The sequence below is a fragment of the Xiphias gladius genome, chromosome 22 (assembly GCF_016859285.1).
Source record: "Xiphias gladius isolate SHS-SW01 ecotype Sanya breed wild chromosome 22, ASM1685928v1, whole genome shotgun sequence".
Classification (NCBI taxonomy): Eukaryota; Metazoa; Chordata; class Actinopteri; order Istiophoriformes; family Xiphiidae; genus Xiphias; species Xiphias gladius.
In genome coordinates this window covers 2020723-2040998 of record NC_053421.1, presented here as the reverse complement: position 1 = coordinate 2040998, position 20276 = coordinate 2020723, and the positions used below count along the sequence as shown (strand labels likewise).

The 20276-nt window shown below is 39.0% G+C and overlaps 2 protein-coding genes across 6 annotated transcripts in view; one reads left to right on the top strand and one right to left on the bottom strand.

Moving 5' to 3' along the window:
• The window catches only part of znrf2b (zinc and ring finger 2b), a 42538-nt gene extending 37780 nt beyond the window's left edge, over positions 1-4758 (top strand). The window contains exons 3-5 of the mRNA XM_040118613.1: positions 1012-1117; positions 2179-2251; positions 2390-4758. Coding sequence (XP_039974547.1) covers positions 1012-1117; positions 2179-2236 — 164 coding nt within the window. The 3' untranslated portion in view covers positions 2237-2251; positions 2390-4758. The remainder of the gene's footprint in view (positions 1-1011; positions 1118-2178; positions 2252-2389) is intronic.
• A 3158-nt stretch (positions 4759-7916) lies between these two features.
• Positions 7917-19388, bottom strand: nod1 (nucleotide-binding oligomerization domain containing 1). 5 transcript variants are annotated; one of them, XM_040117887.1, is made up of 12 exons: positions 19037-19388; positions 18276-18479; positions 17943-18117; positions 15115-16927; positions 14923-15006; positions 12402-12485; positions 12203-12286; positions 11394-11477; positions 11218-11301; positions 11043-11126; positions 10812-10895; positions 7918-9304 (listed from the first exon to the last, which is right to left on the bottom strand). In XM_040117887.1, exons 2-12 carry the CDS (start codon positions 18444-18446, stop codon positions 9232-9234), a joined length of 2820 nt encoding a protein of 939 aa, XP_039973821.1. In that variant the 5' UTR covers positions 18447-18479; positions 19037-19388; the 3' UTR covers positions 7918-9231. The 5 variants fall into 5 exon arrangements, with proteins under 5 accessions (XP_039973824.1, XP_039973821.1, XP_039973822.1 ...); XM_040117888.1 differs by having other exon boundaries at positions 18276-18468; XM_040117889.1 differs by having other exon boundaries at positions 18276-18468; positions 19246-19388.
• Between the last annotated feature and the right edge of the window lie 888 nt (positions 19389-20276).

Sequence of the window (20276 nt, the reverse complement as noted above, 5' to 3'; positions counted from 1 at the left end):
TTATTCTATATCATCATATATCACTTTATATTATATATATATATATATATATATATATATATATATGTATATTTCATAGTACTGTACTATTACTGTATAATGTTTGTATATACAGTATATACAAACATATATACTCGTGCATTTACAGGATATTGTTTTTATACTCATACTTCTGACTATTATAAATAGTACCCACATCAAGGCTGGTGGAGTTGCACTAGTGGATTTCAGGCTTTCTTTTGCACAATTATTTGCACAGCTCTCCTACAAAGTATTGTAATGTCTAAACTGCATTGTATATAGCTTTTTAATGTCATCCCTCTAATTTCCTTAATTTCTTATTTTATTTGTATTTATTTCATTTGAATAGTTCTTGAAATGTTTTCTTACCTCTCCGCCTGTCTCTGCGCTTCTGTAACGTGAATTTCTTATCTGATCATGATTTATCAGGATGTATGTATCATATTTACCAGTATTGTTAAAAATCTGATTTCCATTTAAATAATTCAACAAAAAAGCGGTGTGTATCTATAATAATAGACACATGGAGTCCTTGTTCTGTTCGTCCATATTGTTACATACTGTATGAGGAGGTGGTTGAGGATATGTATCGGACGTGGGTGTGTAGGTCTCTTATCCCGGGCCCAGGACTCACCTATAGATCCATTAGTTTTATTCAGAAACTGTGAGCCTTCCTCTAGCACCACCTTCAGGAAAAATTGTGAACTTTGCCCAAGACATCATACTCTAGTGGAACTTTGCGTCATAAATAAATACTTCCAATGACATGGGATGTCCTTCCAATGACAGCTTGACTGTGATGACCCTAAGGGCTTTCCTCAAGCTCGGCCCTCAAAGCAAATATTATATTTTAAGTAGAATAAAAAAGTCGAGCCGGATTGATACCGACGTACACATTTTTGTGAAGTGTTTTCTCACAGAAGCATTGTGTTATGAAAGGTCCTATAATTCTTACTTTGCCTGTGATGTCATGTGTGTGTTGTCTTACAGAGGACGTCCTCACTAAGGATGCAGGAGAATGTGCGATCTGCCTGGAGGAGCTGGTACAGGGAGACACAATCGCTCGCCTGCCCTGCCTCTGCATCTACCATAAAGGGTAGGAAGCTCTGTTTAGGAAAATGCTGCATCACTTTATTTTTTTTTTGATGAAAAGGTACTAGAGCTTTTTTCAAGCATTATTAATGAGTTGGTTCTCCACAGCACTCCACCACAGGTTTACAATGGTAAATCGTAGATTACTTTGTGACATAACCAAAATAATTCTGATGTTTCCCCGGGGACCCTCAGGACAGAGGATTTAATTATAGTTGCAGTGATAACTTGTGTAATCCTTCCTCATAGTATTGGAAGCCATTGTGTAGTGTTTTGTCTGGTGAGCCTTGAAACTCCTGGAGCTGTTGCTGGAACTGGACTTCCTGAATCATACATTGTTGGGTCGCAACACACCTCTACCAACGCAGCCCCTTTTTCAAAACTTGCCACTGTTTTATTGTGAACACTTGGTAATTGCAGCATTAGGAATGATGTGTACTGAAGCACCACAAAAACAGCAGGTTATGCAGCCACCTACAATAATACCCTCAATCAATTAGGCTAGGTGGTATAACCGTACATACTTTAGTTAGTCCATTCTGTTCATACTCAGCTAGCTGTCTCTTTTACTATCTCTGTTTGAACCATTGTGCATAGCATAACTTCTTTATGGAAATACTGGATTATTAGATGCATTGAAGTATCTCGATCAAGCTTTAATTTTTTTATGAGGCACTAAAGACATTTATTTTATCAAATAAACAGGTTCTCAACTGATTTTCTAAAATTGTTGATGCAATATAAATTTTACATCTTCTTGGATTTTCCATCCAGATCACTCATTCTTTACCCTAGTATAATGGGTTAATGCTCTTTAAATTAACTTAAAAATTGAAAAGGTGCAGAACAACACTTAATTACAATTACAATAATATAAACAAATAAAGAAAAACACAAAAAAAAACCCATGAAATTATGTCTAATAACAGAGGGGTTCACACTTTAGTTTCAGGTGTGTTTGCTGGATATGTAACACACTTGATGCCACCAGGAGCCACTACTAGGCATCATCAGATGCACCAAAACAGAAATTATGAAGATTAACATCTGACATATCTGTTCCAGCTGTATCGATGAGTGGTTTGAAGTGAACAGATCATGTCCAGAGCATCCGTCAGATTAAAGCTTATTTGCACAGGTAAAGTGTTTGAGTACGTGCCAGATGATGGATTGTTTTCCCGATCGTCATTGTAGATTTTGAAAAATACATTTTAATAATTAATTTATGAATTTCAAAAAGAATAAAGAATATTCTCTGTTTGTTTTTTGATGGCAGGCACCGCACAATGAGAGTGATCTACTAATTTAAGTGTGGATCCTGGGAGAGTGCTGGACACTGTGACCACTGTGATCAGTTAACCATCCACACCCAAAAAATAATGTAGTATAATGGTGTGCCAAATCTCATTTAAGCAATCTTCAGGGATACAGACTTGCACATCCACAGTCAGCCTCGGACTTGACCGACTGATCTCCACCTCACATGGTCTAAAGTCCCGACACTCAGAGCCACCCAGGGCATTATGACCAGCAGGACTCTTCTTCCTGAGTGGCCAAAGGACAGCAGATGTCAGCTGATTGTACACCAGGACACTGAAGGAGGTGGACATGGTCCTGGAGGCAGGAGTTGGGTGGAAGGGGGTGTCTGGGAGATGGTGGATTATCCCACTCCCTCCTACTCTGTCCCTGTCCTCCTCCTTCAGCATCAGTGTCTACCAGTGCCTTGTTGTAGTGATGCCCAGCCACAGCAGGGCGGCACAGAGGAGTCCAGACTGTCCTCAGAGCCAGCTGGACTGACTGGACGGACGTGCAGGACCATCTCAACACAACTGCGATTCTACCAGTCCAGGAAACAAGCCAGGGACAGGACAGCATCTGAAATGTGTCTGCATCAGCAGTACGGACCTTTTCAGAACAGAAGCTGCTGCAAAAATGGTGCCAACACACACACATACACACAAATCATCAGTGCTCTTTAACGAAATACCATGGAGTGGAGTTCTTCAGGTAACAAAACCTATCCCCTTAGGATGCCTAATCTACCAACCTGAACCTACTTCAGCGTATCGCTGCCACCGTGACAAAAAATATTTGCTCAGCTTTTCATTTTAACTAGATTCTTTTCACCTTATAACGAGATATTATTCATGTTACAATAACATATAACAACATATTGAAGTTTCTCCTCGGAGCAACTTATGGAAATAGGAGAAACCTTTCCTTTAAAGAGATATGCTGCTTTTGTGAAATAACGAGGTGTGATATGAAAAGAAAGTGACATGTAATAACAAGAAAAGTTTTTTACTAAAAAAATATACCATGAAAAATATTTTGTTATAGCATGAATAGAATGTCATAACAAGAAAGTTTTTGCATCAAGGAGAAGGTGAGAATAGTGTTATGCTAGGACCTTGAGTCAGTTTTCTTTTTTGGGTCAAATTTGTTCAACTGTTTTGTGTTACTTCATGGAATAATAAGCTTCTCTTGTTTTCATCATGTTTTTCAAAGGCAGGTGTAATCTGAATATAATATCTGTAATTTGACTAGATTGTATTAATTATAGCATTTGATCAACTGGTTCCTACTCACAGTAAAAAAAAAAATTGCTTTGAATTCCACATTTGTTGTATGTTTATTGTTTTGTAATGCAGAAGAGTAATAAGCATTATCTTTTCAGATGATACCTCCTCTGTGTCAGTCAGTGGTTATCTCTTTTAAACAGGTAAGCAGTGTCAGTTGCTCAGAATTACAACAAATCTAGCACTGTCATAGAAATGGAGCACACAGAGCGGATTACAAGGAAACTGTGTGGTCTTCGATAATTTAAAAGGGGTCAAATAAACCAATAAATGAAAAAACATTAAAAGACGTATGTAAGAAAATTAGAAGTAAAAATGACAACAAATAAAAATTAACGACAGCTATTGGAGCATTTATTTTAAATACTCTGTGCTCTAGTGCAGAGTATTTGCTCACTGTACCTGTTTCAAAGAGGTTGGCCTGTGATAATCACTGAGTCTGCACACTCAGGAGGACATCAGAGCTGTTATACTTGTTATTGTTTTGCTTTAAAAAAAAACATTCAACAAATGTGAACTTTAAGACCTGTGGTAAGTATTTTGGGGTTATGCCTTTACTGAGTTGACAGTAGAGAGATGACAGTAAGCAGGTAAACAAACATTAGCACACATATTCTTTACTATAACATTAGTAGCAGCAAACATCATTTGGTCCCTTAACCATAAGTACTGAATGATGTGAACAGGGTTCGGGAGAAGTACCTGTTGTTGTGGTCATGCTAGACTTCAGTAACTTGCTTGGGCTGTTTATGAGTCAACTGAACTACAGCTGGTCTCAGGTCCTGGTGGCTTCAATCACAACTCCAGTCAAAGCGCTTGCATTTATTTCACACCAAGACGTGTTGGCCAAGACACAGGACTGAGGGACACTGGAACAGCTGCACCTGACACCCTTATCCAGTCTGTTTCCAGGGTTGGGTTTGCCTGAAGACCTCTGCCACGGAGGAACAGTAGTGTACAGATTTTTAATCCAATGAAAAACTATCATAGTTGATTTCACTGACAAGTTCATCATCTGCCAGAGAGGGTGAACTCATCATTGGAATCACTAAGTGTGGATACCAAAGCTCCAAACTTCCTTTTTTTTTTTTTTTTTTTTTGGAGGATCCTTTTCCTCAACCTCCTTTTTTCCATGACTCAGAATCCAGCAATTGTCCCACCACCCTGAAGATCATTTTATACTGGAAAAAAACAAATAAGCTGCTTCATTATTTCCTTAATAGCAACTTTAAAAGCAATCTTGTGTAATCCCTGCTTTATGCGGAAGTTCTTAATGAGGCCATGATGACGTTTACCTTCAAAAATGTTGGTTAACGAGAGATGAAGGGTCTCATCTGGCCTCCAATTTCTGTTGCTCTTGTTACTCACCACTCCATCCCTTTCGTTGTCTCTAAACTTACATCCAGGTAGTAGAAGCATGGAAGTAGAAGAAAGAAAAGGAAAAATAAAGCTTTATTTTGAAGTGAAAATCTATCACTACCATTTTTTGTAATGCCCCAATTCTGAAAACGTTCAAGGCATCACACGCTGCATTTACTGTACACGTCAGTGGTGTCCAACCGTCCAAATACATGTGTGTACAGGTTTTTCTTCCAACTATTGAACAGAGCAGCTGAGAGGAAAAATAAATCACAGTTGAATCCCAAATCCACTATCTGTTCAGTATGAGCCGTTACTCACACTCTGCACAACACATGCAACATCTCACTCTATGTTCGTTGTAGAAAGTTACTTGTAAATTACATTATGAAGGTGAAGGCTTCTTGAAACTGAAGCACATCTACAACTGATAAACCCTATCATAGCTTATTAATGGTTTAATTTATACACAATACAAAATATGATTAGTATAAGTCATTTTGTTTTGCACCCAGCTGGCATGACATGTAGGTTCCTTCAGTCTTAACAAAAGAGCCAACACTGTTAGGCTGCTCAACGCGTTTTTTTTGTGAGATATTGGAATTGTGGGTACACCCACTGATTCTACAGCCAATGGGACTACTACTCAGAAAATATGTAAAATGTCTTCTGTGGCCCTGGAGGAGCTTTCTATAGTTTGAATAAATGACTCAACTGACATCACTCGAGTCATACCTGTCGTACAAACTGGGGGCATGGAGTTTGAAAGATGTGGGTGTTTGTCAGGCAGGGAGGGTTTAAAGACTAGGTTTTTAAAACCTGTCTTAAAATCAATAGTCACATGTCCATGGACTCCATATGTACACTGAAAAGGTTTTTAGTCGCTCTAATTATTCTTCCTGTTCATACTGGTCATTAAAAGATCCTTTCCTAAGCAATTTTGACGTAAAATCCACAGTCCTCGTTTTGTGCAAAAATAAGATTACCTGAGGTTCAACATGTCCAACTAGGACTGATGAGGCCTCATATTTAAAATTTGTGAGCCCTCATATGTCACATTGGAATTATCGAATTTACCAGTTTCTAACTTGTACACAGCTTTAGCATCAACATGCAAGTAAGTCTCTGAAACTCTTCAGAAGTCTCTCATATATCTGACTTGGCACTAAAAAATAAAGAAGAGTCTGAATAAGCAAACAAATAGATGCCCAACGTCAGCTCAGATTTTATGGATGCAATGTTACATTGGCCATCCACAGTATTTTTCAACCCTTGTGCAACCAACTCCACAGTCATACAACCATCTTGAGCTGTCAGACTGCCTGAATGTTTGCATATTGTAAATATGAAAATCTTTCCCATTGCTACCTTTCATTTTAAATGATGTGAACACAGCATAATAAAAGAAAATATCAAGTTGTATTATGGGAAGTGTAGGATCTAGTGTTTTTTGGCTCTTTAACCATACTGGGGACTGATGAATGGACCATTTCTTTTTTTTCTGTCTCTTGTAAGTCCCCCAACTTTATGGAAGTGCACTAAACTACTGGAATATCCCTTTAAAGGACTATCATCCTAAAAGCAATATTACCTTTAATAGGGATCCATGCACAATTGAGTGGTCTGTAAACTTTGGAGTTTTGGGATCCACCCCGGCACACTCATGACTACTGCTTCATCATACTGTATAAAGCTGACAGCCACAGAGATTAGCTGAGCCCTGTAATATACTGTCCCACCACACAGTGGTGCTACAGAGTCAAGTAGTTTCTCTGTGCAGTGTGTGGAGGTGGGAGCAGTATGGACTCTCCCCATCATGTCTTCACTGTTTGTAGCAATAGTCATTTCACAGGGCTCATACTGTACCTTCATCTGACATCTTCAGTCTTACTGAATCAACAACCAATTAATTATCATCATTTTCATTATTATACAACTGGTTTCTGTGAGCAGAACCAGTGGTATTTTCACTTCTGTTGTGAAGTAGAGGAAAAGTCCAAAAGATCTGGCCTTAATACATATGACGACATTATCTATCCTTATGGTTTTATATTGTTTTTAACTGCTGCCTCTAGGAGCAAAATGACTCATCCACTCAGCCAAAGTGAAAAGACTAAACCCTCTAGCTGATGATGAAAATGAAGAGGTGCAGAAGAAAAGGCCAGTGTTAAATTATAACCTTGAGAAAAGCTTAAATGCTATGGTGTAAGAGTATTCTGGGAGATTAATATGAAGCTAACAACTAAAAGAGGTGTTTACAAGCTTCTGAAAGAAGACAAAAAAAAACCTTGTCTTCTTTTTCGGTGTTTCTGAAGCTTTCAAAAACTTTCACGTGCTTTCATAACCTTTCTCAGCAGATGGAATTGCTTGGTTGTTATCTAATGACCTGAGTCTGGAATTTTAGTCACTTAATCTTTCTCCAGCCAACAACTGACTTGTGGTCGATGACTTGGATCAGCTATCTGTGAACACTGGACTAAAACCAATAATTACTCCATCTCCATGACAACTGATATAACGAATTTATGCTGAGTATTCAGCGAAAGCGAACCCATTTCACCTCTCAGTTTTACTGTTTCTTGTACTTGTCTCCCCAGGTTGGGTGGACCTCGTGTTCTACACTGTGTTTGACACTATTGTATATGTCATATTTTATTTTGCAACTACCATCACATTCGGTCGGGGCTTTCCTTATTTGCACATGCAGTGACAAATTCCCAGTATAAAGTTCTACTGGTGTTTGAGCCATAGCACAGCTAGCTCAAACAAAAAACGAAGTGGTGTACTGGCTCAGGTTTGTTATGGATTGGGAAGGTTGAATGTCCACCCTTTGAGCTGTATTGGGAGTACTGTGTATCGATTGTAAGGCACTGAAGGTATAGTCCTGAGATGACATTTAGGCTTAGATGAGCTACTATAAAATCATGCACTTTTAGGTTTTTCCTTATTTATTTCTTGCCAGTTCTGAGCCCCAACAAGTATTACCTAATGAAATTCAACTGAGAATGTATGCTCTTCATTATGTAACTGACAAAAACAGATGATCACAACAAACTTGAAAGATGTTCAAATATTTTTATGTTAAACTTTGTACAAAAAGCAACTAAGAGTGAATCCTTCAGATACCAATTATTCTCTTTTAGTTATTGCATTTTTATGCCATGTTATTTTGTGTCTGCAGCTAATCATAATTTATAAGTAAAAAGCAAGACGTTGAATCAGCCTGTAAAAGTGTCATATTCTATTTAATTTTTCCAAATACAAATCTGTCAGACATGGAGCTCAGTGATAAATCAGTTGGGCAGTTTACTTTTTGTACAAATTTTCACTTTATTTTAGTCAAGAAACTCTTGTTTGTTCACAAAGACTCAATCCAGGGTCAATGACTGATAATGACTGTCCAATTACTCACACTATCGAACTGCATTATAGGAAGTGTGGGATCTAGTGTTTTTGGAGCTTGACCCTTACTTGTGACTAAAAATTTTAAGACATCTCAATTTCTGCTGCTTTGATTCTGACTATTCTTTTTTAAATATATCTTTCAAAGCCTTTTCACAACCAGGGTTTCTGCATATCTCTGTACAAAGATCTATCACACAAACAGTAAACATTACATTAACGTTGTCTTTCACTCAACCCTTTGACAGAAGTACACCTTAAAACATTCCACCAGCTCTGTGGAAAATATACATCATCTTGTGTAACAGTCAAAAAATAAATAAGTATAGATACTGTTTACAATTTATATTCATACCAAACAATATGTATTTGAAATCTAAACAAAGGCTCACAAAGCAGGAGGTCATTTATTCGTTTTCTCCTTGTTCATCAGTACTTCCACTTCCTTTTTTTGTAACAGTCATGGAAAACATTTTGTCAAAACTTAAGGTAAATATCCCCTATTTCAAAAATGAAATGAAAGCTTCCTTGGTGCAAAAAAAAAGGTTAATCAACTAGTGATGAATATTAAAGCCATTAAAGCCATTAAAGCAAATATTGTAACTCTGTGTCTGCGGCAGTCCAAACAGGTGCAGCAAGGTGAAAGCATAAATTATTACCCAAATACCTGCTCAGTTTGCTAATACTAACACTGTGCATACACAGAGAGAACACACAATACATCTTTACGTCCATACAGACATTAGTCAACCTGTGCAAGTCTTGCATGATCGCCCAGTCAATGGAAACGCATCCTTTTCTCCGTCACAAACTGTTTCTCTTCCTCCTCAGAGAGCTGGTTTCCTTTCACACTGCAGAAACATGATCAGAGACCATTAGACTATTGTTCACATTCACATTCATGAACACAGAGGGAGAACGCATGAAGTAGCCTCGATGCTTTGAAGGGGTTTGTCACCCTAATTACTACAGTGAGTAAGAAATGTTCACTAAATAGAGACTTTAAACACGAGGCACTTGAGCCTCCCCGTGCCTCAACATAATCACCATAGTACATTAAGTTTAACTGTCTTTGTTAATTAATTCAAACTGTCTGTCAGGATACATTTACATGAGTTCAGTCTAGGGTTGAACATCAAGGCTGATTGTGCATGCTCAGCTACATTTTGGTGTACACTTGTTCGAATGCAAAAGCAGACTAATTATCTCTGTAGAAAGTGACTTTACCAGACCAGCCAATAGCAGAGAACTAGTTCAGTACTCTGCTTTTATCAGTACATGTTGTCTCTTCAGGTTTTTTCGGCCAATCGGTTGTGAACACAATATTGACATATCATCACCTTCAGGTTGATATGGCAAACCTTTTAGCAAACACTTGCTTATTTAAAAAACCAGCAATTAGAAAACAAGCTTGTCATTCATTTGCAGTCATGTTTGTGTCCACCTGACGAATGTAAGTCCAATATTTACTCTCTTTTAGATCTGTCTCTACCAACTCCTAAGGGAAATATTTGGCTCTTTAGTTGCTACATGCTCCACTATGTTCACCAGCTTCTCTCTGACTGTGTCTGTCTGCTGTTTGCTGCTGAGCAGGTAATGGACTGAGGCTGAAAATGACGCTCTAAGAGCCATGAAAATGGACCAAAACAGTGAAGTAGTGGGCCAGACAACCGAACAATGAGTTGAAACTCACTATGAAGTTACATACAGCCGAGGGGAGCACCAGATTCAGGCGATAAATCTAGGTTTCTCTCCTTTCACGTTGTGACATTCTTTTTCACTGACTTTTGATATATATATATTCATATATAAAGACATTGATTATAGCTACTTAATCTATATCCATCAATTAAACTCTTTGCCTTTTTGCCCCTTTGCCATGCCTATCAAATCTCCTCCTAATGGATATTCAATTGGTTTACAGTTTACAATAAAACGTCAGTACATCATCACCCTCAGAAAAAAAAATCTGTTTCAACAGGAAATACTTCACATAAGGGAGTAAATGTGCCATTTCTCTGGCCCTTTGGAAGTTTTACATGCAGCCTTTAAACATCATTACTGTACATCTCCATAACATTAAAGATTAAATGACACAATCGTGCCCCTATAAATGAAAAGTTGAATAGAAAGCTACCTCAGTAGCTTTGTATTCAGTAATTATTTAACAGGACTGAGAATTTTCTGGAATTAGGTTGGTTATTTCATCATCATTCTGACAGATAAAAATTCAGTGTTACCACAGATGGAAGGCTACACACCGGTGACTCTGTGAAAAAAGCTAGTCCACACCATTTGGAGGCCATTAGAGAAAAGGAAAATGCCCTAAAGTCATTGTGCATTGTAACTGTTCCTCACCATATCTCTTTGATTGCTGTATTGTGAATAAGGGCCTCAGCGAGGGTTCTGATCCCATGCACAGTGAACTGGTTGCTGATTAACCTGGAGACAAATATACAAAGCAGGTGAGTTTCTGACAATCAGTGTCTGACCAGGGTATTCAACAGCATCACCGGTCTGGTCCATGGTGACATCGAGTAAATACAGTGTGTGTGCGTGTGTTTGTGAGCGTGAGTGTGTTTTCCGTACCAGAGGTGGGATAAACCTGTGTTTGCTTTAACCAACTCAGCCAAGTGTGGAGCCACTTCATCAGTCAACTCATTCTGCACCAACCTACAACAGCACAGATATGTCCTTCTATACACAGAGTGCTTCATTTAGCAATAGTAAAAATCCTTAAGCTCAAAGTAAGTGATCTGCCCACCAGAATATCCTGAGGATGCTGTTCTCTTTCAGTGCTTCTGTCAGGAACCTCCCGCCTTTTGATGTGATGCCATTAGCTGAGAGACTAGAACAGAGAAACACAGAAATTACTCAATTTAAACAATGAGTTTAAAGCAGTAGGTCCTTCTTTGTCTTTGGACATAGCTGCCTTCTCACCTGAGGTTGGTAAGCCTTGGGTGGTGCCTCAAAGCCTCTGCGAATGCTTCTGCTCCTTCATCACCAATACTGTTCCCCCACATTCTGAAAACACAAACATCAAAACCTTCTCTGAGCTGCATCAGTAAGCATACAAACAGAAAGGGCCTGTCTCAAGCCAGCAGTCTCCTCTTAGAGAAAATTAGTTTGGCATGTTTTCATTCTTCAATTTCAAATTCTGTAGAAAGCACACTCACATCCACCAAGATTAAACAAGTCAAACAACTTTCCAATTTACTATACTTAATTCACGAGGGGTTTTTGGTTCTGTCTGGCAGCCTGTCAAGGTAGTTGAAAACGTTTTTCTAATGGTTTGCCAAATTTGGGTTCAATCAACACCTTTTCAATCATGCGTCTTCTTTCTAATCTCACCAGTTTCATGAGAACAGGGACTCTGGCCCAGGAGGTAGAGCGGGTCGTCCACTAACCACAGTCCACATACCATCAGTGTGTAGTGTGTGTTCGTGTGTGTGTGTGTGTGTGTGTGTGTGTGTGTGTGTGTGTGTGTGTGTGTGTGTGTGTGTGTGTGTGAGAATGGGTGAATGTTGCATGTAGCATAAAGCGCGTTAAGTGGTCAGTAAGAGCGCTATATAAGCGCATTCCATTTACCATTTACCATAAGAATAAGTTGTATTATGTGATCTAGACCAGAAAATAGGTCTGTCAATTTTGCTAACATTTGCCATTTCTTTAATATTTTCATGTATTCAGATGATTAAGAATATCCTGGATTAAAACTGCAAAGATGTCTTACAGCAGTGAAGACTTACCCCACATCAAATATGGAAGTGCTCTTCTGAATTGCACTGGCCAGATACTTCCCACCAACACTAGTGATATTGTTTTTACCAATCCTAAGGAGAAGGTAATTATAATAGCAATTTAACAGAAATAAGACCAACATTAATTTTGTAATTATTGTGATAAGTATTATATTTTTTATTTTTCTGGTAAAATTTAGAAACATACTTGAGAACTCGCAACTTTGGGCATTCCTCAATTATCTGAGCAACTAGCTTGGCTCCAACATCTGTGATGTGATTGTTGTAAAGCCTGGGGACAAAAATACAATTAAGGTTAAGATTCAGTTTCACTCTCGGGAAAAACATAAAACAGTTTTGTTCTTTACTGAGTATTAACACTTGATGTTGGGGCAATAACCTACCTTTATTTTCAAGTTAATTTTTGTACCTCTGTGATTCAAAAATATAATTATGTACCCCGCGAGACAAAGATGTAGCTTTAAACAAAGCATGTCACATTAGGTAATATTTAAAATGGGTAAACTACCTTTTCCCCACTGGTCTTTTTTTTCCAATTTAAAATTGCCAGTTCCCTCTGCACTATAGTTTTTGCTAAATTTTCAGCTGCTAAAGGCTCAGGGTTCAAAAATCTGCAACTATTTGCTCCACCATTCATCAACTTATATTGAAAACCATGCGACAAACAAATACAAATGAATAAATAAAAATTACATAAAGCAGCAGGGCGAGCCAAAGCCTTTTTGGAATCATGGGTAGAATACGGGTTTATAGTTTCCACACCTGACATCAACCAAGTTATCTTCACTGACAGCGTGTATTAGTGAACCATGCAGCAAGTTGAAAAGCCACCTAACTCCGCCCCTTCATGCTGACTTAAGTTGTTCGGCGAAAAGTAAAAGTAGTAGCAGTAACATTAGCTAGCAAGTCTTGCCTTGCCTGACTTGTTGACAAGTCCACCAACCCTGCCTGACTAATTAGGATATTGACATTCGATCACAATGCGGGCACAATCAAGATAACAAGAGTGCATTTAATACCATGTATAACATATCCAAATATATATCAAATGTTAATGCCAGGTGTAAATGGTGCCTAAAAGTCAAGGATCTCAGCTTCTGCTGATTCAATTTTGGCCATTTTAATGTGTGTCTTGAGAGTCCTTCAACTTTAGGGAAGTGCAATACTAAAAAGTATTAGTAAGCATGAGCTTGCATATTTTGTTCCTGCTGGGAATGGATGTCCAAATCCTTTCCTTCCACAACAAAATAGAACGCGACAATATTATATATTATATAGAGTGCATTCAGAAAGTATTCAAACTCCATTAACTCTGTAAATTTCCTTGAGTGGCCTAGCCAGAGCCCTGACTTGAACCCAAGTACTGAGAAAAGGGTGTGAATACTTGTCAATGTAATATTTCAGTTTTTACTTATTAATAAATTTGTAACAATTTCTAAAATTCTTTTTTCGCTTTGTCATTATGAGGTATTGAGTGTCGATTGATGAGAGAAAACATGAACTTAAACGATTTTAGCATAAGGTTGCAACATAACAAACTGTGAAAATAGTGAAGGGGTCTGAATACTTCCTAAGTGCACTGTATATAAAACTTAATAGGACATTCCTCCTTTCTGGAAGAAGGAGTCAAATTCTACGCAGCAACTAAAAACATTTCACCAAAAACCTAGCTACAGACATGAATAAAACTTTTCATGGCATGTATAACATTCATGCTATGTACTGTATATCTGTGACTATGACCAGAAAAACATAACGAAAAACACAAGGTCTGATCAGGTACTGTATATCAGTTTAGGACCATATGGTGAGAACTGCAATTTCCACTGAATGAACCTTCAATCCAACAACAAAAGCTAACATGGACAAGATCTCCTTTTAGTGATCAAAACAAATGGAAATTTGAACATTTACAATTCCATGACACCTGGGCAAACTACAACTGGAAGTTTATGTAATGCCATCAAAAGCTCCAGAGCAGCTACTGCGTGTACCTACATGTATTTAAGTACTGTACAAAAGTACCATTCTGAGGTACTATTAATCTGATTTAGTGTTTCTACTCCACTACATTTTAGTGAAAAATTTTACTTTACTCCACTTAATATATTTCATAGCTACAGTTACTAGTTACTTTTCAGATTAAGATTTAAATAAAAATGCATGATAAGCCTATAAAAATAAAAGTATTATTGAAGATTAAACCAATGGTTCCCAACGTTATTGGTTTGTGACCCTTACAAAAAACGAGTATCAAGTTGGGGCCATTTGTTCTGCTCAACGTTCTGCTCAAAATTTCTTACTGTTAAACAGTAGTTTTTCCCTGCTACTGTCACCATGTGCTTGCTCATGCGGGAATTTTGGGTCTCCATAAATAATATAATAATAATCATAATAATAATAATAATCCTCTCCCCTGTAGATGCTCTTTGGACTGAGGCTACCAGCTTTCACTGCAGCTATCATTATTTAGCTCCACTATTTAGGTCCAATATCCCTCTTCATACCGTTAATTGACTTGGATTCCTAGATTGCAAATGTGTTACACATTTAAAATTGTGTTTGCCAGGTAAGCCTCAGCTCTTTAGCTAAGGCTCAGCTGCTGCAGCTTTAGTTACTAAAAATTAATCCACACCTTCCAACCAATCAGAATCCAGAATTTTCAGTGGTCATGGTATAATTAGTTAACAACTGATATATTTACTTACCCCAAGACCTCTACAACTTTGTGCTGACACAGCTCCTCTGCAAGAACCTCAATGCTGCTGTCTGACAAGTGATTCACGCACAATCTGAAGACAATAAGTTCAATTAGTGATATGAGTATATTATAGAATCAGCCTAATAATACCCCTCAGTGGGGATAAGAAGATAGTTAAAAACACATTTTTACTACTTACCTCACCACGGTCATCTTACAGAATGAAGGCTTCAGTTGCTTCACCCCATAGTCACTGATGTTGTTATTATCCATGTCAAGCCCCAGGAGTTTCTGACGGTGCTGCAGTACAAAGTTCAGGGCGGTACAGTCACCTGAGTATACGTTACAGTAACCTAGCTTGAGGAGGCTAGCTGTGATGCCTTTCGCTGTCATTTCAGCAATGTCTTTACTCCCTGCCTCAAAGATGCACCTCAGGATCCAAAGAAAGTTGGGCAAAACATGGACTTTCTTGCCTTCATTACCATTGTAGTGAGGTAAGCCATGGAGGTGGGATTTTACACTAGTGGACAGATAAGATTTTAGCAAGGACCGTTTTTTCTTTAGTAATACAGGAGATACCAGATGCTCCATCAGGCCAGTGTGAGCCTTGGACAGCAGTCCACACAAGAAGAGATTAGTAAACTGAAAGTGCTCATTAGTTGCAAACGGTTTCTTCTCATTGGGCTTTGAAGAGCCACTGATACAGAAGTCAAAAAACAGACAGGATGGTTGCCTATTCCTGTTACACTCTGTGAAGAACTTGAGAAGGGAGTTCGCAGCAGCCTGCTCATCTAACACAAGGGCCAAAGCGGCCAAGAAAGACTGGAGGGTGATGTGGAGGAATTCAAAGTTAGCAGGACTCCCACTGGCATCATACTCAGTGACAGGTTTGAGAAAGCCCAGGGGCAGGTCCTCCTCTCTCAGACCACATGCAGTTATCGCCTCTTGGTTACAAATGAAGCTACCTCTCTCCATACCCTGAAGTGCCAGCTTGGCAAATGCAGCAAGGGGCCTAAGCCCTGCTTTGAACGTCTCTGAGGCACACCGGGTTCTGCTCTTCAGCAGAGATGGAGCAGGTGAGGTTGAGCGGCTAAGGAACACCTCCGACAGCAGGAGGAAGATGTCGGTGAGCGTAATGCAGGTCTCAGGTAGATGAAAACTATCATGCATGGTGTGCAGGTGCCTAAAGCTCTTGAAAACAATCCAGCAGAACAGCGGGGTGGAGCACAGGCCACAAAGGTGGGGGCTAGCATCCAGCTGAATTGACACCAGCTTTCGGTGTTCCTGGTCCTTAAAGTGCAAATCAGTGTAGGTCTTCAAGTGATTTGGGGAGAACCCCCGCAGGGCCACCTTCTTTCTGATCACCCTACTCTGGATCTCAATCCCCGTCCGAGCAGTTAGCACCTTCTGGGAGCCCTTGAGTAGTTTCCCACTGAGCAAGCTGATGAGCAGCTGGAAGGGATGTGCCTTGTCTTCTGGTGAGACCACTTCAGGGAAATTCATCAGGTCTAAATCTTCCTGAATCTCATCATAGCCATCAAATGTAAAAAGAACCTTTTCAGGGAAGCGCAGGATGTAATCAAACACCTCATTATCTGGATCATGATCTGGGTGACAGTTGTATTTGAATAAAAGGTCTCTGAGGGAGATCTGTTCTGTTTCCTTGAAAATGCTGAACATTCTACAGCGGAACTTAAAGAAGAAGATGGCGTCCGTCTGCAGCTCCTTCTTGGACCAGAGGTTCTGGAGCTTCTGCAGGAGGATTGATTTTCCCACACCAGCATCCCCCATCACATAGATGGTTTCACCTTGAGGATTGAAGACCGCATGGTCTCCTAGGAGCTGGTCCAGACTATCCACAAAGCCCAGACTTTCATTGCAGTCGTTCAACATTTCCATCACAGTGTCAATGTAGAGGTCCTCCAGACGGGTCTCCTCTTGCTGGCCGTACGACATGATGAAGCAGGTGTCGCGGCTCATTTCATGCCTCAACTTCTCATAATACCTGCTGACTTAGACGAAGTAAACGTGAATTAGTGCAATAAGGAAGCTATTACTGGTATTAGTATAACAAGAGTTAGGTCAAGTGATTCATAATTTTTTATTTAGGATCAGACAAATTTTTTTAAAGCCAAAAGTGGTTATGCTGTTTTTTTGCGGGGTTTGTGTGTGTGTTTGTGTGTGTGTTCCTTTGATCTTTGCTGCAAACAAAATTTCTCTGGGGACGACAAAGTTGAAAGCTTCTCCTAAATTTTTAAACGCCCAATTCAAGTATCACATTGATTTTGTAGTGTTTGATGATATCTTTATGATCCCTTTATTAAATAAATTTTGCAGTGGATCCCAGTTCTTGGTGGACTGAGGAAATGTGTAATGTGCCATTTTTTCTACTTGTTCTCCTAATTAAATAGGTTTATAACTTGATAGGCTTGGTGTTTAATTTTGAATTATTTCAAAATTGAACACCAATTATTTCAGGGGATTATTAGTAACCAAGAAGTCTGCCCAGCCATTTCATGACAGGTTTCAGTAAAGAACAGTTTTTGATACACTGTGCTTATGGACACATTTCATTTGGTATCTAATAGGCCAAGTGCAGGTAAGGTTTGAAACCTAACCCTAACTTTTATTATGGCTTAATAATATTCAAAGTTTTTTTGTTTAGTTTAGTTTTTTTTTTTTTTTTGCTTTTTCGTGGACACTGTTTTTAATTTAAGATGAACGAATATTAACTAATTTTTAAATAAGCTTCAAACTGACCAGTTTCAAGATCAAAATCCTACTTAAATACCAGTAATCATTAATCATGATCAAATATTATAATACACATCTATCCTAATTCTAAATGGGGGGGTCACAATAGTAGAAACCCCATTCACTTCGATGGAATACAATAGCTCTGGCTTAACTCCTCATACCTGTCTAACATCTGGGCATCAGACATACGGGCTTTTTCATGACACAAACACAAAGCAAGAATAGAAAATCTTGCTGGCACACAAGAGCATTGGTGGTTGTGATACTTACTGGGATCTGTGTTAACCACTTCCATCACTGTTACGTCAGTGCTTGGGTTGAAGTTGATCTCTTTTAGCCATGGCTGGAGCTGTATGTACGCATCACATACTTTATATATGATAAAAATAAAGTATTCACAGGCCTTCTCCCCTTTGCACTGGACTAGCTCCAAGATTTTGCGCACCTGAGAATAATCACAGGAAAGAAAGTGTTGGGTATAATTTCACAACCAGGAGATATTTTACAGAGAGATATGACCATGTAATTTAGATTTTTTTTATAAATATGAAAACGAAATAGTTGGAAACGCCCTTGTTCAACAGACGTCTTTGCTTTTCCTACCTGATCTGTCTTGGTGACTGTTCGCTGTACAATCTCAACATCCTCTTCACAGAGGAAGCCACAAGCCAACAGGTTGTCCAGGATGCACTGAATGCTCCTCAACCTGGACACTAGCAGCTCTCTGTGGTAGGTGAGGATGCCTAGGCATTTGGCTTCTTCTTTCTGATCCATATTTACTGCAGAACAGTCACCTCTGTGGGACAACAGGTGACAAGACAGGTACACCGTATTGTGTATTAAAGTCTTTACATATATACTAATGCTGTTAATCAGTCAACTATACCAGTCAATTCAAGATATCTTCAAATATATAGTCTCTACACGGCTGTCACAGATTTTGTAATTGTACGACGATAATTGTAAAAATCTGCAATCGTCCAGATAAGGTATTTAGATGTCTGACTCTTCTTCAGGCGAGTAGTTTGAGGAAAGAATGGGTGCGGTCTTTAAACATACTGATCGATACTGGTCAAAGCACTGCCAGTAACGCCATCCAAACCAACTCACCAACTCCTTTGTTCCAACTAAATATCCACCTTCAAAACCAATAAATTCATTTCTCTCTAAATTTAGCAGTGGAGAGTTTGTTTGGAGGAATACCTGTAAAGACGGGTAAGCTAAAAGTTAAGAAAATAAATAAATACTGAAATAACCGCTTTATATCATTGTGTTTGGTTGTTATGATGGTTAGCCAGAATAACAACTAACTGTACGATACTCAAGTAAAGCCATAATGCTACCGAACCGCAAACTGATCCTACCAGTGCGTTGCGTCGACGCCAAAGCGCTGTAATCACTGAACGAACTGAAATAACTAGGGGTTAAATGTCACAAGTGCCAGTTTGGTTATCTTCTGTCTACTACATTGACTGTCTACGCAAGAGAAAACTGTCCGCTGCAGCCTTCTCTTGTAGGAAGTGAAACTTTTCTGCATGAGTGCGTCATTTCTCCCAGCAATTTCACAACTTTCCTGTGTTGTAGACCAAGGCGCGTTCGATGTGTCCGTTTTTTCGGTATAACGGACACAGGCAGAAACAAAAAACTCAAGTTCACCCCCTTCTTGCTTTCTGACACCGTCAGCAGAAACACACCGCCCAACGTTGCGTTTTCACTGCTGGGTGAGCCCCTCAGCACCCCCTTACTTCTGATTGGCTAGTGCGTTATGTTTGTGCTGTACTCTTCAAAATAAAGGTTCTACCTCTTTGCCTTTAGACAGTGTAATGTCAACACAAAAGTGCGAAGTAGCCAGACAGACAAGGCTATGTTGCCTTCAAGGACCATACTATGGGCGGCTATGAATAAAATTTATTATTATGCTCTTACTGAGAGGGTCCCTCACATAATTGTGTTTTATGACCAACAATGACCAAAAAAAAGATGTTTTTCACATCATGTGAACACGCTGTCTTTCAATTTCAATTATTCTGTTAGTGCATGGATTATGGAAGGAATGCAACAGAGTTTTACCGTATTGCCTGTTCATGTGCAGCTGAGTAACCATAATGCATCGTGTCTATTTCGAAAAAGAAAGCACGTCAGTAAGTTTTCCTCAGGATGTACTGTGGACAGTAAAGTCTGTTCTATATAATTAGAGGGATCAATGGCGTAGAACAGAAAGCGAGCCCGACAAAAGCAGCTACAAATAATGACCATTTGGCGTCGCACTGTGTGACCCTCCTCACCAACGGGTTTGCACATTCGGTGTCTCAAAACATAAATAGAAATGTGGAGAATTTCGCGTTTATGTAGCGAATAATTTACAGAGACAGTGAGCATCATATGAAGCGTCAGCTGTTGTGCAGTAAATCTGTTCGGGACAAGTCGTCCAGCTAGTATCAGTTAGAGTCAAGCTCTCACTGTAGCCTCCATCAGCTGTGATCACATGGAGCCACTTGATAACTGACAAAACACACTCAGTGTAATTCTGTAGACTGGTCAGAGTTGCATCCTACCTGATATGGCCTAGTAAAAAAAATCTTCTGGTTTTCATGTCTACTCAAG

Bases quoted from the DNA above. Each gene is read 5' to 3' on its own strand.
- nod1 (XM_040117887.1), bottom strand. From the start codon at position 18,446: ATGGATCAGAAAGAAGAAGCCAAATGCCTAGGCATCCTCACCTACCAC. The intron at 16,928-17,942 runs GTAAGTATCACA...ACTTCGTCTAAG, and splicing joins AGTGGTTAACACAGATCCCA to TCAGCAGGTATTATGAGAAG. The intron at 11,127-11,217 runs GTGGGCAGATCA...GTGCTGTTGTAG, and splicing joins AGCATCCTCAGGATATTCTG to GTTGGTGCAGAATGAGTTGA.